The 19,963-nt window shown below is 42.5% G+C and overlaps 2 protein-coding genes across 3 annotated transcripts in view; both read right to left on the bottom strand.

Annotated features, from left to right (window-relative positions):
• Nucleotides 1–2,526: 2,526 nt before the first annotated feature.
• IFT70B (intraflagellar transport 70B) lies at nt 2,527–5,092 on the bottom strand. Its single transcript, XM_064718818.1, has one exon. It carries the CDS (start codon nt 5,048–5,050, stop codon nt 3,050–3,052), a length of 2,001 nt encoding a protein of 666 aa, XP_064574888.1. The 5' UTR covers nt 5,051–5,092; the 3' UTR covers nt 2,527–3,049.
• Nucleotides 5,093–10,240: 5,148 nt separating this feature from the next.
• The window catches only part of PDE11A (phosphodiesterase 11A), a 106,757-nt gene continuing 97,034 nt past the window's right edge, over nt 10,241–19,963 (bottom strand). For both annotated transcript variants that reach the window (XM_064718758.1, XM_064718759.1), the window contains exon 20: nt 10,241–11,271. In XM_064718758.1, the coding sequence (XP_064574828.1) occupies nt 11,110–11,271 (162 nt within the window). In that variant the 3' untranslated portion in view covers nt 10,241–11,109. The remainder of the gene's footprint in view (nt 11,272–19,963) is intronic.

The raw sequence follows: 19,963 nt of genomic DNA, 5'->3' as shown, positions 1-19,963 counted from the left end.
GATTTTACTATATGTATAGGGAGCATAAACAGTTACTTGCTGTATTCCTTCCTCTGTAAATAAAAATGTATATGCTTTCCTTTAAAAATGTATTTTGTGTGTAAGTCACATAGTGATAACATTAAATGTGGTATAAAGATGGTAATAAAAGTGGTTGTAACATTTATATATTTTTCATGACCAAAGTGCTCTGCAGTGGGAGATGCAATAAACATGTGCTTGCCACTGGAGGAAGCAACAGTCCTGCACTGCAAAGACGTCATCCACATGAGCACAGGCCCCAGTTCTGGGCACAGAGCGTGTGGGCAGGCAGCTCTCCAGGACAAAACGAGGGTGAGGCGTCTGCCCCAGCCTGTCACTGCCATGGAAAGGTTGGGTGCTGCTGCTGAGGAAGAGGCCATGGTGGACAGGGTGGCAAATACTGCTGGAATGCAGAGGAGACTCCATGCAGAGCATCTCTCGATGCAGCAGAGGAGGAAGTGCTGTCCCAGGCCTCCTCCTCCTGTTGTACCTCAGCTCTGTCACTTCTCCCTCTTCTTTCTGCAGCAGAGGCCTCTCCACTTTGAGGTCCTTGTGTTCAGCATCACCCAACCTGCTCAGAAGCGCTGGGTTGTCTGTGGGCACAGCATACTCCCTGAAGAAAAGCACATAAAAACAGCAGGAAAAGGGAAGAACAGGAAAAATGCTGCTCTTGGCACTGTTGTGATGTAACAGGATGAAGCAAATTCCAGGCATGCCGACTGCCCTCTAGCCGTATCTTCTAAAACAGCCACAGCTTGCAGAACTCCACAGCCTTTTTTGGGGACTGTGGGACTTTTTTGGGAGCGTGGCTCATGTCCCTGGCCAGCCTGCGGGGCGGTGCCTTGGCTGCAGCAGGCAGCGTGTGCCAGAGCCGGTGCCACAGCTGCGCTGCCCACTCGCAGTGCAGCCTGTGGGCACGGGAGGCAAGCAAGCGATGAGGCACCTGGGGCTGCAAAGCCTGGCACCAGCGCCCTCATGAAAGCCACACTCTGGCTAGATGGGAAACCAAGAGCATGTCCTCCATTAGAGGGCATTCAGCATTTGCAGGGGCACGAATCTGCAAAGTGAATTTTTTTTAATGTCCAGTGACTTTTACAGAAAACATACAATGAATATTAAATAAAGGGCATTGCCTATTAGTGCACTTCAGACACTATTATGTGGTGTGACTTTTTAAAAACTTTTTTTTAAAGGTCATGCTGTTTATGCTGCATAATATATAATACAATTGCACTGTAAATTAGAGACATGCTTTACAGCCTGCTGCTGTGCTTCATGGAGGTGAACAAAATTTGAAATCACAGGTCTCCTCCCCATGGGGAAACAGTTGTGGGAAATATTTAATATCACAGTAATCAGGGCTTAATGGCCTAGTGATGAGCTATGGAGGCCTCTCTAGGACACCTTGCTGCATCTCCTGCCTGCTCTCTAGTCTCTCTAGAACATTTTTCCATTCTTAACACTGTTAAATTTTATTTTAATTTACTGCTCAGCCCTGACAGGTTTCTCCCCCAGCAGACAAGAGTTGACTTTCTCTGTGTTGAAATGGCTGTAGGACTGTGCAGTTCCTACATACATTAACTCTCTGGAAGGATTAATTATTGTATTCCTTTATAATAGCTTCAAAACTTCAAAAATGCTGTTCTCTTTCTTCTCAGGTAAACTGGGACACAGAAACTGGATTCTGAGGGACATGCAGACTGATTCAAATATCCCCTCAGGACAGCTCTTCAGGGAGCCAGTATCAAAGGTAAGCAAGTGAGTTAAAGCCAAAGATTTTTGATCCTTATTTTAAAAACTTCAACTCACACATTGCTTCAAAGGGCAGAATACACAAAAAGGAGAGGAGCCATGGAGCAGAGAAGCAGACTGCATAAAAGCACTGGAAAGCATTTTGGTCACACTTCACATGTGTTCACACTGTTGAACACATGTGTTTGAAAAGGGATGGGAAGACTGTTGAGAAAATACACTCACTGATGCCAGGGTGAAGGAAATGCCAAGTAAAGAAATTAAGCAAATAAACAGGGTTTTGGAGAAGTGTTGAGAGGTGCAGGAAGAGTGTAACACAAGAAGGAAAGAGAAGCAGATTTCTTCCACCCAAGGGTACACGCTGTAAGCCTTGCATGAAATGGAAGTTACAATGGGTTTTTCTTGAAGAATATAATTTCACATTCACAGGTCTCTTACCAGAGACTGTTTTAAGAATAGTATTTGGATTGGAGGGGCTGCACACAGAGGACTGAATTACTAAGCCCTTGTTACTGAACAGGTTTTCAGGGCAACAGCTGCCACCCAGATGGTGTGGGCACTGGGACTCTGAGGGCAGCACTGAGCAGTATCTCTCAAGCCAGTTGTCATAACAAATTTTATTTCAAAGGTAGATCTACACTGAGGTATCATCCTAATAGAGCCTTCTTGGAAGGCTTCATTCCTGGTCCCTGTATTAGTTATAGAATTTGCTAGAACACTCATGCATTATTAATGAGTCAGCAAAAGGAAATGTTTGTGTTTGTAGAACTGATTTTTTAATATAAAGCCATTTCTTGTGTTTAAATAGACTACTGACGTGATCTGCAACATTAAAAATACCTTACAAAAAGCAGAAGAAAGAAATGTTTCACACATAGACACAAATTAGAGAATTAAAACAACAGCTTCTTCAAATTCTGTCCTAGAAGAGACAGATAACAAGTTTTTTCAAATGTCAACCAATGAAAAGAAACTTGCTCTAATTTTAAGAAGGATAAAGTATTAAGAAGGATAGAGTATCTTATGGGTGAAAACTCTGTGGTATTTCCATAATGACATTCTTGGTCAACACATCTTATGTTGTATTTAATGTGACTGGTTACTGAGAATGCTCCTAATTATCTGGTACAGCTTAATTTCATGAAAATATTCTATTTTCTACTGAACATTGTTAAAATACAGCAAAAAATCCTTAGAGATTTTTGTGAGGGTTAGCATTACCTCACAAGCACAAGAAAAGAACAAAGTTCTCATTTCTGCTGTATGATAACAACATTTACTCAGCCCACCCAGTGATCTTATACATCAGTGCCCTCAAAAGCCTGGCTTCATAGGTGACTGTGTTTTTCCCATTGTGCATCCCACTGTCTTCCAGAGGTTGCTCAATGACAGCTGGGATGTTTCTTCCATACTGTTCACACTGCTTCAGAAACTGCAGGCACTCCTGGATGGCGCTGTCCCGCAGCATGATCATGTGCTTGGACATGTTCTCCAGCAAGGACAGGAAACACCGCTTAGCGTAGTACCACGTGTCTGTGCTCAGCTTTTTGTTATAGGGCTCCAGGCTTTTAATGATCCTTGAAATACCAAAGTCGTAGTTTCCCTTCACACAGTACAGGGTACCAATGACTAGATTGACAATGCAAAGATGGTAGGTGTTTTTATCAGGGTATTCATAAGACAGCTGCTCTTCTGCCTTCTCAATCTTCCTCATTAGTTCCTCTGCATCCTCATTCTGGCTTGTCAGGATGTAGGAAACACAGAGGTTTGCTAACACAATGGCACTGACATCGAGAATGTTGTCGTAGTGCTTTTTAACTATTGGCTCATAGAAGCTAATAGCCTCTTTATACTTGTTCTCCTGCATGAAGAGCACGTGAGCCACATTGAGCTTCCACACCTCGTGTTCCTTGCAGAACTCCACTGATTTGTGGAAGATCTTTTCTACCATTGTGTAGTTCTTCATGTCCCAGTAAATCTTTGCCTGGGCCATCAAGACAGGTATATATTTATCCAGAATCTCATCATATTCATTAATTGCCTTTTTTAGAGCTTCATCATCCCAATTTTGCCTAGCTTCTTGTACCTGTTTTGTGAGTTTTCTCAGCTGTTCAGTCATTGTTCCTGCTGAGTCATCTAGCTTGTGGAAAGCCTCCTCAGGGGCAGTTTGACAAGTAATAATGGCATCCAAGAAGTTGTACAGATAAGGTGTGAGCAGTTTGTACGTCAGATGGGCATTCTCTGCCAGCACATCAGCTGCCAGGTCATAGTATTGATGCTTGCAATAGAGAAGCAGCAAGTTACCAAAAGTTTCTGGCGGACATGGGTTCTGCAGGAGAAGAAACTGCAGCTTCCCAAACCCATCAGTGGGCTGGCTGTCCATGTTCATGAGTGCCTGGTTGTGCAGCGTGACGGGATCCAGCTCCTCCTCGGCCCTCGGTGGCATATCCGTGAGCGCCTCCTGCGCCGCCCGCACGTTGCGCAGCTGGTACTCGATGGCCGCCTTGAGGTTGAAGGCCTCCACCAGGGCCGTGCGGTGCAGGAGCAGCGTGTTGCCCACGCTGCGCACGTCGATGCCCTCGGTGGTCATGCCCACGTTGAGCTCCGGGTGCTGGTGGATGCCGCGCTTGATGATGTCGGATATGTACTTGAGGGCAGCGTGGTACTGCTTGGCCGCGTAGGAGCACAGCGCCATGTTGTAGGACAGCTCCGGGCAGTAGCCCAGCACTTGCATGGCGCTGGCAAACTTGCCGCTGGCCTCTTCGTGCCGGCCCTGCCGGTACAGCAGGCAGCCCAGGTTGACCTCGGCATCGGCCCGCTCTGACGGGTCCTCGGCCGCTCCGGAGCCGCCATCAGCAGCGGCGGCGAGCTCCTCCTCCACCAGGCTCTGTGCCGCCGGGAGGTCGCCCTGGGCGTAGTGGACGGCGGCCTGCAGGCGCAGGGCCCGGCGGTGGAAGGCGGGCACGTCCAGCAGCGGGCTGGCGACGCGCAGGGCCTCGGCGAACAGCCCGGCCTTGTAGAGGGCCTGCGCGTGGCACAGGCGGTACGGGAGCAGCTGCGGGTGCAGCGCCACCAGCTGCTCGTAGCACTCGGCCGCCGCCGCGAACTCCTGCAGCTGGTAGTGGCAGTAGCCCAGCAGCGAGAGGCAGCCCCGGGAGCGGCAGCTCTTCTGCAGCCCGCGGTTCAGCAGCGACACCGCCTCCGCGAAGCGCCCGCTGGCGATGAGCCCGTACACCACGGCGGTATGCTGCCCCTCGGGCACCGGCGCGGCCTCCATGGCCGGCCCCAGCGCTGCCTCGGCGGCGGCGGAAGCGGCGCCATCGCTGCCATGGCAACGGCGCCGGCGGGGCGGAAGCGCTCCCGTGCAGGCAGGCGGTGCCCCGGAAGCGGCGGCGCGGGCGGTGCCGAGTGGCGGCGATTGCCCTGCCCGGGCCTGACCGGCCGCCCTGCCGCCACTGGGAGCTGGTGCCGGCAGCGGAGCCGCGTCCTCTGCCGCCGCCCGCCCTCCTCTGCTCCCCTCCCTGCGCCCCTGTCCCGAGCGCTGACACCGCGTGTTCAGTGCCGATTCCGAACTGCCGCAAAGAGCTGGGGCCTCCTGAAGTCGCTGCCTGCGCCAGAATGTTTTCCTCATTTCGGCATCTCGTGCAGCCGGGAGGAATAAAGAGTAAAAAGCTCCTGTATTTCTAAACGCTGTGTAATAGTTTAGAATAGTAAGTGGTGTAAAAGCAGGCTCTAAGCTAAACACATAGCCCAGGGCAGGAGCCATTTAACCTCTGTCTTGGGCTTTGCCCACATGAAACATCCCCTTTAGAGCCCTTTAAGATCCAAAGTTGGTTAAGGCTGGTAGGTGGCAGCAAGTATGTTGTACCTTGGCACAATCCGACACCTTTCCTGCAACTTTCAAAACCAGAGAAAATCACTTCCAACTTTTATTCAACAATGTAACAGTGCTTTGGCAGAACTTCTTTCCCCCCATGTTATTTTTACTGACCATACTAGTAGAGTATGTAGAGATACTCTAGAGCACAGACTGTATAATCTGTGTAGTTACTGTAGATGTGAATAGCTCCCTTAGGGTCACTAGGCAGATCTGGTGGTCATTCCAGAGTAATGCCAAGCACATACAGGGAAGGAGTTTGGTTTGCCCCCAGGAATGCGTGCTGCAAGGCTGTGTGTCAAAAATCACATCTGGGCCACTGAGTCTCGCATCTCCTCAGGATCTTCTATTTATGTGATTCAGTAATCAATAGATACAGCTCTGGTTGATACCAACAAGTTTCAAAGAAAAGTAATAATAATAAAAGAAAATCATAGTAAGCTGTTAAAATTATTTATCTTCTTTAAGCCTAAGTAAACCCAAGCTGCTAATTTTAAAAGCATGCTTTGAAAGCTGAACCAGCATAGTTTGATCTACTTAGCAAAACAGTAACAGTTTTAAGATGAAAAAAAAAAGTAAATGAATGCAGAAGTCTCTTAAGTTACACATTTTGCAAGTATCTGGGATTCACTTGCCTTAGAACAGACACATGGTATTTCTGTGCATTTGTCAGCTGTTTCCCACACGCATATTCCCCAGAAAATTGTAGGATCTAATGGCCTACATGCTTAAGAATTCATAATTAAATACAAAGTAATCCAAGAAAGAAAAGGTAACAAGCAATATACAGGATGTATTCCAACAGTGGTACATTCCAGTCACGGGAATCTCTGGGGCGTCTCATACATCCCACTTCATTGCTATGTTAGAAACCATTCCCATGACTTTACTCTTTGAAAACTCTTCCTTTGAAACAGCCATTAAAAAAACCTTCTTGTTCTCTATTTCTTGCCCATAACACTCTAGGCATTGAAGTGCCTGTTAGTTTGTTTTATGTATCTTTGAAATAAACCTGTTTTAAACTTTCACACAATGCACAAATGACTTATCAGGAACTAAAACTGGTTTGATTTTATAAAGGGAAAATAAGTATTTGGCCTGTGTACTGAAACACTCCTGTTTTTCCACGAGAATGAATTAATCTCAACATTACAAATTACATTAGGCACTGCTGGTTGCAGTTTTCAAAAACAATTTGTGAGTACTAGTATTGGCTTTGCTGGTAACTACAGGCACATTATGAGATTGCAGTGCTCTCTAGGGAGGTGCAATTAGCAAAGTCATCAGACCAGAAAAATGCAGCTGCTGTACTAAGGACACCATCTGAAGAAATACCTGAGCTAGAAACATACTTGTGTATGCTGGGGTTACAAAACACACAATGACCTTCTTGGCAGGACCCCTGGCCCTGCAAATCCTAGGGGCTGGCTGAGACAGAGCTGTGTGGGGAGTTCTGTGCCTGCCTGCCACATGAGGCAGCCACTTTGAACCCCAGCGAGCGACTGCTGCTGACCTTGTGCAGCTCTGCTTCGGAGCAGGAGCAAAACCACGTCCTGACAAACAGAGTCTGCATCTCCATCACATTGTGAAGCTGTTCTGATTTGTCTGTAGGTCCAGGCTAGGAAGGAATTGGCTGGTTGCACTACTTGACTTACGGCTAAAGACACCTTTTGGACATATTGTTCTTGGGCGGTGGTTCTGTGTGAACCACTGGGGAGCCTCTACCCCAGGTGCTCCTTGCCTCAAAGAGTGTTCAGTTTTCTGGTGGGGTCACATTGTCGTGTTACAGGGGAGCACTTTAGTCCAAGGGAGTGCACATACAAGACCTGAGCTCTTCCACCAAAGCCTGTCTGCCCCATGCCCCCCTCAGGAGTGAAGCCAAAATTGGGGCTGTGCCCAGTGGGCATCCTTGTCTCCTTGCTGAGCACATGAAAGGCTTTGGCAGAAGGGCAGGAGACAAGCCCACCCTTATTACTCACCACCAGCTGGTGGGGCAGATGCACCTGCAGTTCAGAAGCCTGCTCAAAATCAAGCAGGATTTGATTGTCCAGTTCATTCCTGATTAGCCTTTGCAATGGTAGAACATTTATGGTGGGTTTTTTTAAACATTTTCTTTTGGGTTTCATTTTTTGTGAGGAAAGGGTGATTTTGGTAAGTAGTTTCACAGGTGGGAATCCTAAGTGAAATTACCATTTGGTCTGAACTACCTTTGAGTATGGGGATGAAGACCTGAGCATTTTCTGGTGACAAAACCAAGGCTGCTGCCTGGCTCTTGTGAGACTTTAAGGCCTGTAGTTCATGGGCCTAGAAACCTGACTGAATTCAGACAGCAGTTGGGAGGAGTCAGTGGGACACCTAGAAAAAAAGGCATTGACACAACCAACCTGAAGCACCTCTTGGTGGTTCTCTGGACAATCCATGTGCCCATCACATTTCAGCACTGAAATTGTAAATGCTAGAGGCCTCATTCATGGCTGGATTTCCACTTACAGCTGGGACAAAGAAATGGTGATTTTTCATTTGCTGATGTGCTGGGCATCTCAAGGGAAAGGCCAAGCAGCCCTGTCCTGGCTAACAGCTGTGTTCTCCACAAGCTCTCTTGGTTTGTCCTTGCCTCTTGTGGACCTGTGTTTTATGTGCATTCACAGAATTAGGCTGATTTCAATGTTTTAGTGTTTTTTTGGTTTGTTTTTTTTTTTTTTTATCTCTCCTTGTTCAGCAGGCAGGGAAGCAAGTAAAAGACAGAGAATGAGATTAAATAACCTACACAATCATGTCTCTTGTGCATATCTCAGAGAATTTGGCAGAACTGACTGAAATACTGGGAAAGTGTTTCCCTATCAGAAATAATAAAAAGCAGATACAATTTCTGATCATCAAGTTTATAAGCAGTAGCTAAAAAATGTTTCCAACAATCTTAAAATATAATAGACTTGAAATACGTTTCTTTAATGTACTACATGCTTCAACAAAGAATAATCTTTTTCTCACTTTTTTGTTTTGCTGTTTCCTAAGCTAAGTCTTAAAAAAAGGAGATCAAGTTTTTGTTTGTTTAGTTGGTTGTTTTTTTAAGATTGAGCTAAATGACTTTCAGAGACTGAATGCTGTTCTGAGATGCACTGCTGGGCCCCCCAGTTTCAGTAGGGTTGCTTCATTTTTCCTGAGAACAATCTGATAAGATCAAGCCCTGTGCTCTCATTTTCTTCCTTGTGATGGAGGAACAGAACCATAACATTAGTCAGCAGTTTCTGAATTTTGACCCACAATGGCAAAGATACCAAAAGACAGGAGAAATAGATGGAGGCAATTACAAACAGTCACTTGATTGATGGTTGACATTGTTAGGGCTTCAGCTGTGTGTCAGGCTGCGGTGCTGCGAGTCCCCATCCCTGGCAGTGGGTGTTGCCATGGGCAACAGTGCACTGAAGCCAATAAAAGGAGAGGAAATGAGGGGAGACTCAGCCTTCGGGGAGGCCGTAGGGTATGCATTATAAATTAAGTTACACTTAGCAGTATGCAGTATCAAAGTTGGAAAGCTGTGTGTACCTGCCAGCAGGACTGTCGGTTCCTAGTAGATGTTTTTCCCATAAAGTACGTGTTGCAGGTTTGTATGGCTTGCTGCTTACTAAACTGCTCTGGCTTTATTCAGAGAAGAAAGAAGTGGTAAAAGAACACAGAAACAGTTCCATTTGGTGTGTGTACTCACTGCTGTGCAGTTTGAATTTCTGCTCTTTCCCTGCTTCCTTCTGCTAGACAGTGATGTGGTTCAGTTGTGCCCTAACAGATTGGTTCACAATGCTACTGAATTTCCAGCTATTGTCCTACACACCATTAAAAGCACAGAGCATTTTTAGTTCGTTGTGTTCCTTTTAAAGAAGGGATCAGCAGATTTGTTGTTTCTGTTTGATGTAGTCAGCTTTTCTAAGGCTCTAACAACTCAGTTTCCTTAGAAATGAGAAAAGCTCTTTTAGCATCTGGTCAGCTGGGCCAGGTTCTGATTTCCATTAAGCTGCTGCCAGTTCAAGATAATTCCACTTAAGTAAATGGAGTTTGGCACAGGTGTAAAACTAAGCTGAATTCAGCTTTAATTTCTGCTGCCAGACAACCCTATATTTAGAATCCCATTTTTCATGAAGTACAAAGGCTTTTTTTTTCGCACTATGAATGGGCACTCATAAGCACTGCAACATGACTCCTCTTGTGCCTGGTCATGCAGCAGAAAAAACACCCTCAAATCACAGATCACAGGTTTGCTGAATTAGTGATCTTGGCACTAATGGAAGGAGACCAACTTTCAGGTAATACTAGAGTCATCACAGAGAGACATTTGGCTTTGTGACCTATCATATTTGATTAGATTTTTAGGGACACCTTTACCACGGGTGTCAGCATGTGAGCCTTGACTAGTGCTGTGCTAGCTGTAGTAATAGCATTTGAAATTGTACTGAAAGAACTGCAAGAGAGGGGTGGTCCAGTGTGATGATATTCTACATCTCCACCATTTCAAAATACTAATTTCTACTGGAAATTATACTAGAAAGGCTTATCCATGTTCTGCTTTTCAATGTAATATAAACCTGAAGCACAAAGCAACAGATTTCCTTTTTTATTTTAATTCTATTTTCAAAAAAAACCCCCATTAATCTTTTCCTTAGGCAACACTATAATTAAAAAAAAAGAATGTGTTATAAGAGCATTTTTGAAAAGAAAAAAAAACAACCCACTCTAAAATTACCATGCAATATTTTGCCTTTATGCAAACTTCCTCTTGCTGAAAAATTTGCTGCAGTGTTAATATGAATTTCTCAGGGAAGAAAGGACAGCTTGGTGTTTTTAAAGATAATAAAGTTTGTTTTTAAATGTAGCAAAGGTAGGCAATTCTAAAGGCCCTGATCAATCACTAAGAAGCTTTGTTGTAAAAAAATACTTCTTCAGAATACAAAGCAGGCTTTTCAGAACATTCAGGCATAAAAGAGGAGGGAGAGTAAGAGAGGAGCATCACAAAAGCAGGCATAATTGATTCATAACATGTACTGAAGAGATGCAAAACAACAATGTAATTACACACTATTCTGTTTTCTGCAGCTCCTTGCATATGAATTGGCCAGCTTGCATCCCAGTCCTGGCTCTGTATTATTAATTTTATTAAGCTGTGAGTTCTTATATTTCAGTCTGTTGTCAGCTTTACAGATTTTTACAGCAGCAGTTGAAATGTAGCGGAGCTGAATGAACGCTTCTTCTGTTCGGTGTTGCGTGTCGCTCCAGACACCCGGCAATCCCACTGCAGCCTTCCGTTCAGTCCCACTAAGCCTTCCAGGAAAAGCAAACTGTGCTGCCATCAAGATCATATCCCATCAATTAGGCATGTCTGGGAAAGCATTTCTTAAAAATGGTGGGTCTAAGCGTATGAAAACCTTTCAGACAGCTCTTGTTGTAAAGTGACACTGATATTTGCAGGCTTAGTTTATGTCTTTGAGAGACGTGGTGAAGCTAGAGGAAAAGGAGGACAAGGATGCTGCCTGAGAAGGAAGTCTTTTCTGGTGCAGCTCCTCCCATTTACCTCTATTTACTGCCACGGAGTCCAGCATAGGCTTCAGTTTCACATTCAGCTTCACTAGACACTGGAAGAAGATTAAAAAGAGGATGAGAGAAAAAATACAGTATATCCACTCCTTTTAAGGACAATCCATGGCATAGCAGGGGGAAAAAAGAGTTTAATCTGCACTACGCCCCTGTTCTCCTCACTCCCATCTGTTAATACCTGTGGAGGTGAATTTATTGTCCTCATTTAGTTCTCTGTAACTATCTGACTTGTTTTACATAAGTCTTTAAGCCACAAAAGTGTAGAAAAAGGCAAAAAAGATGGCAGAGATGCTGCTCAACTACTTTAGCTTTCTTGCAATCCTTAAAGATAGTCCTTTTGAGGGATCCCCAAGTGCCTGAGGCTGCCAGCTATGGCATCTATGAGCAGGAAGGTCCACTGGCTGGATGACAAGCTGGACAAAGCTGAAATTATCTCCCTAGTGCTCGATTTTTTTTTCCTATAGATGACTAAACCACAACAGTACTGTGCTTTCCCAAGCTGGCAGAGAAAACAATTACTGTGTGCTCAAATTAAAGACATATAAATGAGTTTTCTTTGAGGTTACACTGAAATCATGTCTTCTCTACATATCCAGTCCAAAAGTCACAGAGGCTAGTAAGAATCTTTAATCTGGTTTCATCTGGCTTTGAATATGTCCCTGAATTATGGAATTCCTGCACACTTTTGCTACAGGTTATTGTACCTTCCCCTTTAATATCACCTGCTTATGTGCGAAGACCACAAGTACTTCACTTGGTTTTGTATCTATATTAAAGAGAGACAGAAATTAACAGCAGCACTGGATGTCAGGAATGGGTTAACCACTTGCCTCCCAAGTGGTCAGGTAATGTGTCCTCTCAGGACAGAGAGTGTTCTTTTGGAGCTTTTATGGTTAGCAAGCAGTGGCTTTTGCTGACAGCTGGGCAGCATGCTTTCTCCTATAGCATGGAAACTATGTATTTGTCATTGGAAAGAAAGGATTGGTGCCAGATTAAAAACCAAAAAGGACAAAGAAGATAGAAAAAGTTGCTCTTCTAGAAGTGCAGAAAAATATAAGAAAATAAAAAGAAAGGGGGAGCAGGTACCTTTGCAGTTGATTGGTTTTTGCTTTAAATAGCAGGGTTAACAGGAGCTGCTTTAAATGGTCCCCAGAGCCCAGACAACACTAAAGAACTGGAATTTTTTATAGCTGGCTTGCAAGCCATGGGAGCTTGGCTTGAAGTAAGTCTTGGTAGATTTTTAATTGAGCTATTATATGATAATTAAGGGTTAATGGCCTGATTTTAAGACGTGCTGAAAACTTGCAATTTCAGTTGACTTCGGAAGGAAATATGAATGCTCAGCACTTATGAAAAATCACATCATGAGGAAGAAGCTGGAACTTGAATCAAATCGACTTCAAAATTATTTCCTTAGAATATGGCCCAGATTGGGCAGATAATTTTGCAGTCTTGGGCCTTGGGTAAGAGGCAGGGTTCACTGCAGCCTCTGCCCCCTACAGCATTGCTTGCTGCTGATGGTCATTCATTTTATAGAATAGATAAGGATTTTCAACTTTCCCATTTCCATGCCTCACAACTCTGCATTTGTATATGTTTATTTCAGACTGTTGTATATTCCTTAAACCTGATTTGGCAGAGTCTAAAACAGAGGGACAGTAATGTATTATAAACAGCTGAGAGTATCTGAAAAGCTCACTGCCATTACCATTAGCACCTGCCTTACCACTGCCAGCTCAGTGTCTAGAGAAAGCACATGTGATACTCAGCCCTTGACAGCAACATATCAGACAGATCCTTTCTGTGCACAACCAGTACCTTCAAAAAGTTTTTGTGAAGTATTTTTCTAATATACACCTTTAATTAAAAAAAAATCAAATCAGTAAATAATAAGAAATACATATAAGCAAGCAGCCTGCTGGTTAAATCACTCTTTAAAAACTGGTATGCTTCAAACCTCTGTAAGCCCAAAGATGTTCTGCACAAAACAGCAGTACAGGCTGTTCCTGTATGTGTGTATATATATATATATGTATAAGTATACACATATATACCATATTTTCTCTCTCTCTCTCCATATATAGTATATATACTATATACACTATATATATGCACTATAGCCAGGAACCTATAGCAGCTACAGGCAGCATAGAGAAGATGGAGCTCACTGGGACTGCAGACTCTGTGTCAGTGTGGCTGTGCAGCTCTCGACTGTCTGTGTCCTCTCTGTAACCTTGCTTTTTTGCCAAGGCTGACCACAAGACTGTGATGTTTTCCAGCCTAGTTCTAGGGAGCAATTGCAGAGGTCTGGGCATGACCTCATGCCGTGCCTGTCCCTCCAGGCACTGGCATCTGCCATGGCTTGTGGCAGGAGACAGCCCTGTCATGGACTGTGCCAGGATGGCTGTGAGTGCTCGAGGTGCTCACAGCAATTAGCTTTGCATTGACTGCAGCAGGGACCAGGAGCCCAAGTAGGCTGGGAATAGATTCAGGAAGCACTCCCACAGTTCTGTGGTAATCACTGTTATCCTATGAGCTGTAAACATATTTTAAATCTGTAAGTAAATACACATATATTTCTTCCAAATATAGATCTAAGCAGACATTAGAGTCTAATAACCCAGGTGTAACAGAGGGTACCAGGTAAATAACAAGAATGGTTAACTACTAACATTAACTTTGATGAAACAGATTAAAAGGAGTATTTAAGAAAGAATAAACCATGTCTTTGATATTAATTTTTACCATGGCACCAGCAATTAATTCAATGGAATACGTACAAAATATATAGTGTAATTCTAAGAAACTTTATTTTGTTACACATTAATTTAGGTTAGTGATACTTGACAGTGCAGATTTTGTACTTGGTCTATAAAATGTCTTTATTCAGACATTGATTTGATGTTTGAACCACTGCATCTGTATTTAGTATCCTTTCACTTTGGGATTTTTTTCATTCTGATCTAGTCTTTTAATTAAACTGACTACTATAATTCCTATGGAAATTAGCTTTTATTTTATTTTTTCCAGCCACCAAAGCATTTCAGTAGGGCTTCTCTGATACAAAGTGCACAAATTGGATTTTATTTCTTCTTGAGATGTAATTAAAAACTCATTTGATTACTATATATCTGGCCCTGTTTTAATTATTAAACTCCAGTAATCAATTTGCTTTTATGAAGCTTCTGGGAAATTATCTCAAAAGCAACACATTTCTCTCCCTTCTGGCAGGGTCTGGACCATTTACTGAATTACATTCATTGCACCTGTTCCTGATCCGGATTAAACCACCAATTTATTCCCAAAGCTCTTTAAGTTTATTTGGCTGCAGCCTTGTCAGGGTTTTCCACCTCCTGGCTGCAGTTTTTGCTTTCTGTTTTACTGAATGAGAATCCCTTCTAGCTCCTCCATGCTACTGTTTTTGATGCATGCCTCTTACAAACAGCTTTGCTCATGATCTGTCTAATTTGGTATCTAGGTTCTTAATGCCTTATTTATTACTTGCCTTCCTAGGAAAAGGCTGGGTCTTCACCAGCTGTCTGACATGGGATACCACCACCTAGCCTCAGTGCAGGAACACCCTGTTCTATCCCTGCCTGGTGCCATGGGCAGGCTGGGAGCTGGCAGCAGCTGGGCTGGGGAGAGGGAGCCCTGCCTGGGGGAGTTCCTGCCTCCCCTGGGACCTCACTGCCCACTTGCAGTCCTTCCCTGCACTGCAGCTGCCTTGTGCACAGCAATGGGTACAGGATTGGTGACCTTTCCCATTCCAGCCCCTTTACTGTAAAAGCTGTTCTTAGCTGCAGAGTGATAAAGTGTGGGGGAGGCTCTGCCTGCTCCAGCATTAGGAAAAGCCAGAGGGGTTTGCAGTTCCCTTCTGCATCCATGTATTACCTTAGATGTGTGACTAAGCTGTTTGTCAGAAAGTTACTGTATAGCGGTGTCTTTTTCTTAGCACCTTCAATTATTTAGATGTCTTTTGGGACTGTGTACTACTCTGCCCACAGCATTCTTTCCCAAAGTATAGCTCTGCTTATCTATAAACTCTTCAGCACAAGAAAATGTTAACGGCACTTCAGCACTACATTGTGCGCATCTGGGAGAGGGGCAGGGCTGCCTGAAGGAAGAGCACAAATGGGAAAGAGCATAAGATACTCAGAGGAAGTTATTTAAGGGAGAAGGTAAGGAGGGCAGAGTGGCTTGGTTTTTCTTCTCTTTCTTTCCTTGTGTATAGAGATGTATATTTTGGTAGATAAAGCATATAGAATGTGGAAACAGTAGTAGTAGAAACAAACCCCTTTCAGAGAGAGGGTGAGGGGGAGCAGTGGAGGCATTTGTTTCTTCCTCTGGGTGCCAACTTTCTGGGTTGAAGTGGGGTGTGGGGGGAAGAAGACTTCATCTGCTACATTACCTTCATCTCTGGGATATTAGTGAAACTGCCTAGATGCAGCACAGCTGTGGTCAGAGGCTAAACTTATTGCTAAAGCAAATACCAAATTTTCTTGTATTATAAGACTAGTACCAAATCTTTTTAAAGAGGGGCACAATATGTCCTAACTTACAAACACTGCATGACTTTTCTTTTTGCCCCCTCCTTGCCAGAGATTCTCATCCAAATATTGACCAGTTCTGACCTTGCTTAACTTACGAGCTTTGACAAGATTACAGCTCATGAAAGTATGGTTGCGGGGCTAATATTTGTAAAGTGAGTTTATGGAATAAGACCATATAAATTCATTTTTATGACTGAGCACATATAAAAAAGTTATAGGTCTCAGTGTTCACTCTACTTTGGAACCCAGTGGTTTCTAATGAATCACTTTTATTATGTAGGCAGTTTCTTAGTTGGAAGGGAGGACCAGTGACCGAGAAGCCATGGGGATAAATTCAGACTCAGTGTAAGCATATGAAGCATTGTTGAAGTCAAGAGAGTCATGACCAGTTACAGCAAGGCTGAATTGGACTCCTGAGTTTTGCTGAAGTGGCTTTCACATGAGAATACATAGGCCAAAGGTGAGCCATCTATCTGAAAGTCCTTGAACTTCAGATTAGTTCAGATAAAAGGGAACCTGTGCTGCAGTCATCCACAGATTTTATCTTCAAAATACAAATATTTTGTGGAAGTTGTTTAGAAAACCCAAAAGCATTTCTGAATATATGTCCATATACTAAACCCAAAAACATTGCTAGAATTCTATCTTCCATAGTAGAACATAGAAGACAAATACATACAGAGAATGATACAGAGAAGATGTAGGGATTAACTTCTATGAACCCTTGACTGTGTGTGTATATGAATTAATTATTTGCCCTACTGATTCAGGACTGTATTTAATCATTATGTTCTTCAAAAACATACAGTATTTGTGAGGGGGTTGAGTTCATGAAAAAAACATTATTGCAATCTCCTTGTGTTTGAAGGGGACTTTGTTTATTCCTTTTAGGGCTTAATGAGGAAAGGTCCAGGTCATCACATACATAATGCATTAGTGGATTACTTTTTAATTTCTATCAGGGAATTTTTTTCTGATGCCTAAAAATGTAATTAGGAGAAATGAATATATTACTAATTTCCCTTGTAGAAAACAGGAGTTTCTTTTAGCTTCTCTCTAAAAATTGTTAGTGGATGGAGGCCAGTTGTGACTGGAAATTGATCTAATACATGCACAAGCGTTCTGCTCTTCCTCTGGGAATTAATGTTAAGCTTCTTTGTGGTGATGGTACACTGGCAAGAATAATACTGTACTCCTTTGGAAGTAAACTACAGAGGGATGATTATAAATTAAGATTAACCATTGGTAAAATGTGCTGGGTATTTCAGGGAAGAAAGTATGTACAGAGCTCCTGGTAGCAAAATGTGCTCCAACCAATATCACACACATTATGCAGCCAAAGGGAGAGTGATTCTGAAGGAATGGGACCAACTGAAGTAGTTCTGCTGATGTATTGCTACCGTTGCAAAGGATTCATCTGTTGTTCATTACAATTTCATTAAATCAAGGGTTTGCTTGGAAAAGTTATTATTTCATAAACAACTTCTTATTTAGCTCTGCTGTTCATGGTTTTGATTCTACATCTGAAGCATGCCAGAGACAGAATGTTTCTAACTCCTTTGCTTTCAACATTTTAACCAAGTAGCTGATCAATGTCTTCTGCCTTGCTATTAAATGGATTTTGAAAAATTCTTCAAATCATATCAGTCTCATATGCCGATTTAATTCTTTGAATTTACCCTCAGCTGGGAATTCTGCAGGCAACTGTGATTCTGTTGTGTTAAACACTTACTTGAAGTGTTTCATCCATCATCATTTCTAGTCCTTTTCTGATGCAATGTAGTTTGTGCTTTGTCTTTCTTGAAAACTGAATGGCTGTTAAATTATCCATTCATCTTCTTTCAGATTTGCTGTACAATTTGAGTTCTCTTTATTGGCTGTCTCTTCTACCTTATTTGCCAACTTTTCAATCTACTTCCTAAGACCTTTATATACGTTTCCATACATGATTGCCATGACCTTCACAACACATTGGGCAGATAATTCTAAGTAAAACAGCAACAGAAATTATAATATTATGAATGATTCAATTTTTCTCTCAGACTAGGGTGAAAGCCTTTAGTGAAGCTTAGCTTCACTGGAGTCAATGGGAAATGTTTTTTTTTCTGTCTTGTCCCAAATACCTTTGTTGATGAACTGCCCTTTCAGCTGAGACTTTTGGGATAAGATGACTCAGAAGTAAGCTGAAGTATTCTTGTCTGAAGGAAAAAAAAAAGTACTCTTTTCTGCTGCCTCTTCTAAACATTTTGGACAAACTTGTAAATTCTTAAAATTGTTGATTGTAATACAATGTTGCATCAATAATCTCACCAAGTTATGAAAACCATAGCAAAAATATTATTCTAATTTTCAAGGGCAAAATGAAACCTTTCTTGTTCTCAGGAAGCAGGAAAAGAGGATCAGGATCCTTGCACCTTTTGTAAAAAAGATGTTCATGACAGTCACAGACAAAAAAATCTTTGCTCTGAAACCACCAAAACTACTTCTCCATATTTTCCTGTGAAATAGTGAGAGACTTAAATGGAAATTGCAAATAAAATAATTCTTTCTTCTTTTCCTAGGTTTTCTTTCTTGTATAGCTCTTCTTAACCTTTTCTACTACTAGGAAAGTAGCAGACAAAAGCTTAGAATAAAGACAACAGATAAGAACAATTATTTGGTAATGCTTGTTCTGTTACCGGAAGTTTTAATACATTTATAATATCTGAGTTTTCTGCAAGTTCCACAGAATTCATTCTGGATAGAATGAATCTCATAGATTCATCATCAGTAGACAAGAAACAAAGCAAGGAAAGTGCTGAACCTATTTAAGTTCCTCCTTCAAGGCTACAAAGAGATCCTTCTCCTGTGCCAAAACCCTCTTTTCTGTGGGCTAAACCCTTATTCCTAACATAATCCTTAGCTACCAACTTCCCCCCCAGCACTGGCATTTGGCCTGATTAAGTTTCCTCTGAAGCAAATTTCTTACAAACACAGCAAAATATGTTACACCTGCTCTTCCTTGGATAATATTACCCACTGGATTTCATCAGGGAGGGAGACTAATTTGATCTGCCAACATCTGTTTGATCTGCCTCACTCACTGGTATGACAAACTGCATCCCAGGCTGATGTGCCTTACTAATCCTTGTCATCCAGGTGCTCTCAGGAAGCACAAATGCTTTATCTCCCACTCTCTGTGTCCAAATCAAAGGTCAGAAATAAGCCCTGCCAAAAGAGTGCATCTTTATGGTGTTTAGAATCTATTAAAAGTTATCTTCCTCTTCCTTCAACATGCTACAAAGGAAAAGCTGGCTTCACCGAGAATCACACAGAGCTGATCAAATTGCTTCCATTGAAAAGGTTGCTTGGTCCTGATTTTTTTTTTTTTTTTTTTTTTTTTTTTTTTTTTTTTTTTGTTAAAACACTTGACAACTTAAGAACATGTTTCGTGGACTGTCCATATAGGTGCATGGTGAACAGATAGTGAGTTCTCTGCCCCCTGACTAGTTGCCAACTTAAAATATAAGAGCAGTGCCCTGACTTTTGTATCAACAATCCCAGCTATGGGTGAATAGTGGAAAACCATTTCCAAAATGTTCATACAGATAAAAAAATTTGGTTTGAAAAATTTAGAAGCTTTTCTAATTGTATAGACAGAACAGAAACAACTGAAGGAAGAAATCATTGTGTTGGCTGCATGCAGTGACTCTTGCCTGGGTAAGGACTAAGCCATGCCTTACAGTCCATTCTGGACAGGCAGGGCTTCTCAGAGGAGAGGTGCAAACCCTGAATTTCCTATAGAGTTATTTCATCATGCAAAACTCTAATTGAAGGACAGAGGCAAAGGGATAGAAGTGGCAACTGAGAAAGGGCTGCATCAGGATATGGTAGTGTAAGCATGATTGTTGAAGAACACCTTTTTAACGTTCTCTGAGAAGGAGAATTAATCTCCTGTCTAATCATTTCAAGTAGAGTATATACCTTGGAAAAAAGAAAAATCACAGTGTGTATGTACTTCTAATTCATGTGTCAAAGTCAACTCTTGAAGGAGAGAAGTTAAAACACAGAAAGCCATGACTGTTAAAGACTTCTGTGCATTTTTAGTGTGCTTCATAGAGGCTCTACCATTTATGCCACCCTGTGCATTTAATCTAAGTTTACAAGCAGAATATATGCTTTTGCAGCTACATTATCATAG

This window comes from Zonotrichia leucophrys, chromosome 7 (assembly GCF_028769735.1).
Source record: "Zonotrichia leucophrys gambelii isolate GWCS_2022_RI chromosome 7, RI_Zleu_2.0, whole genome shotgun sequence".
Lineage (NCBI taxonomy): Eukaryota > Metazoa > Chordata > Aves > Passeriformes > Passerellidae > Zonotrichia > Zonotrichia leucophrys.
The sequence above is the reverse complement of the archived record's forward strand: the minus strand, read 5'-3'. Positions and strand labels throughout refer to the sequence as shown.

Excerpts from the sequence above, each read along its gene's own strand:
- IFT70B (XM_064718818.1), bottom strand. The coding sequence starts at position 5,050 with ATGGAGGCCGCGCCGGTGCCCGAGGGGCAGCATACCGCCGTGGTGTAC.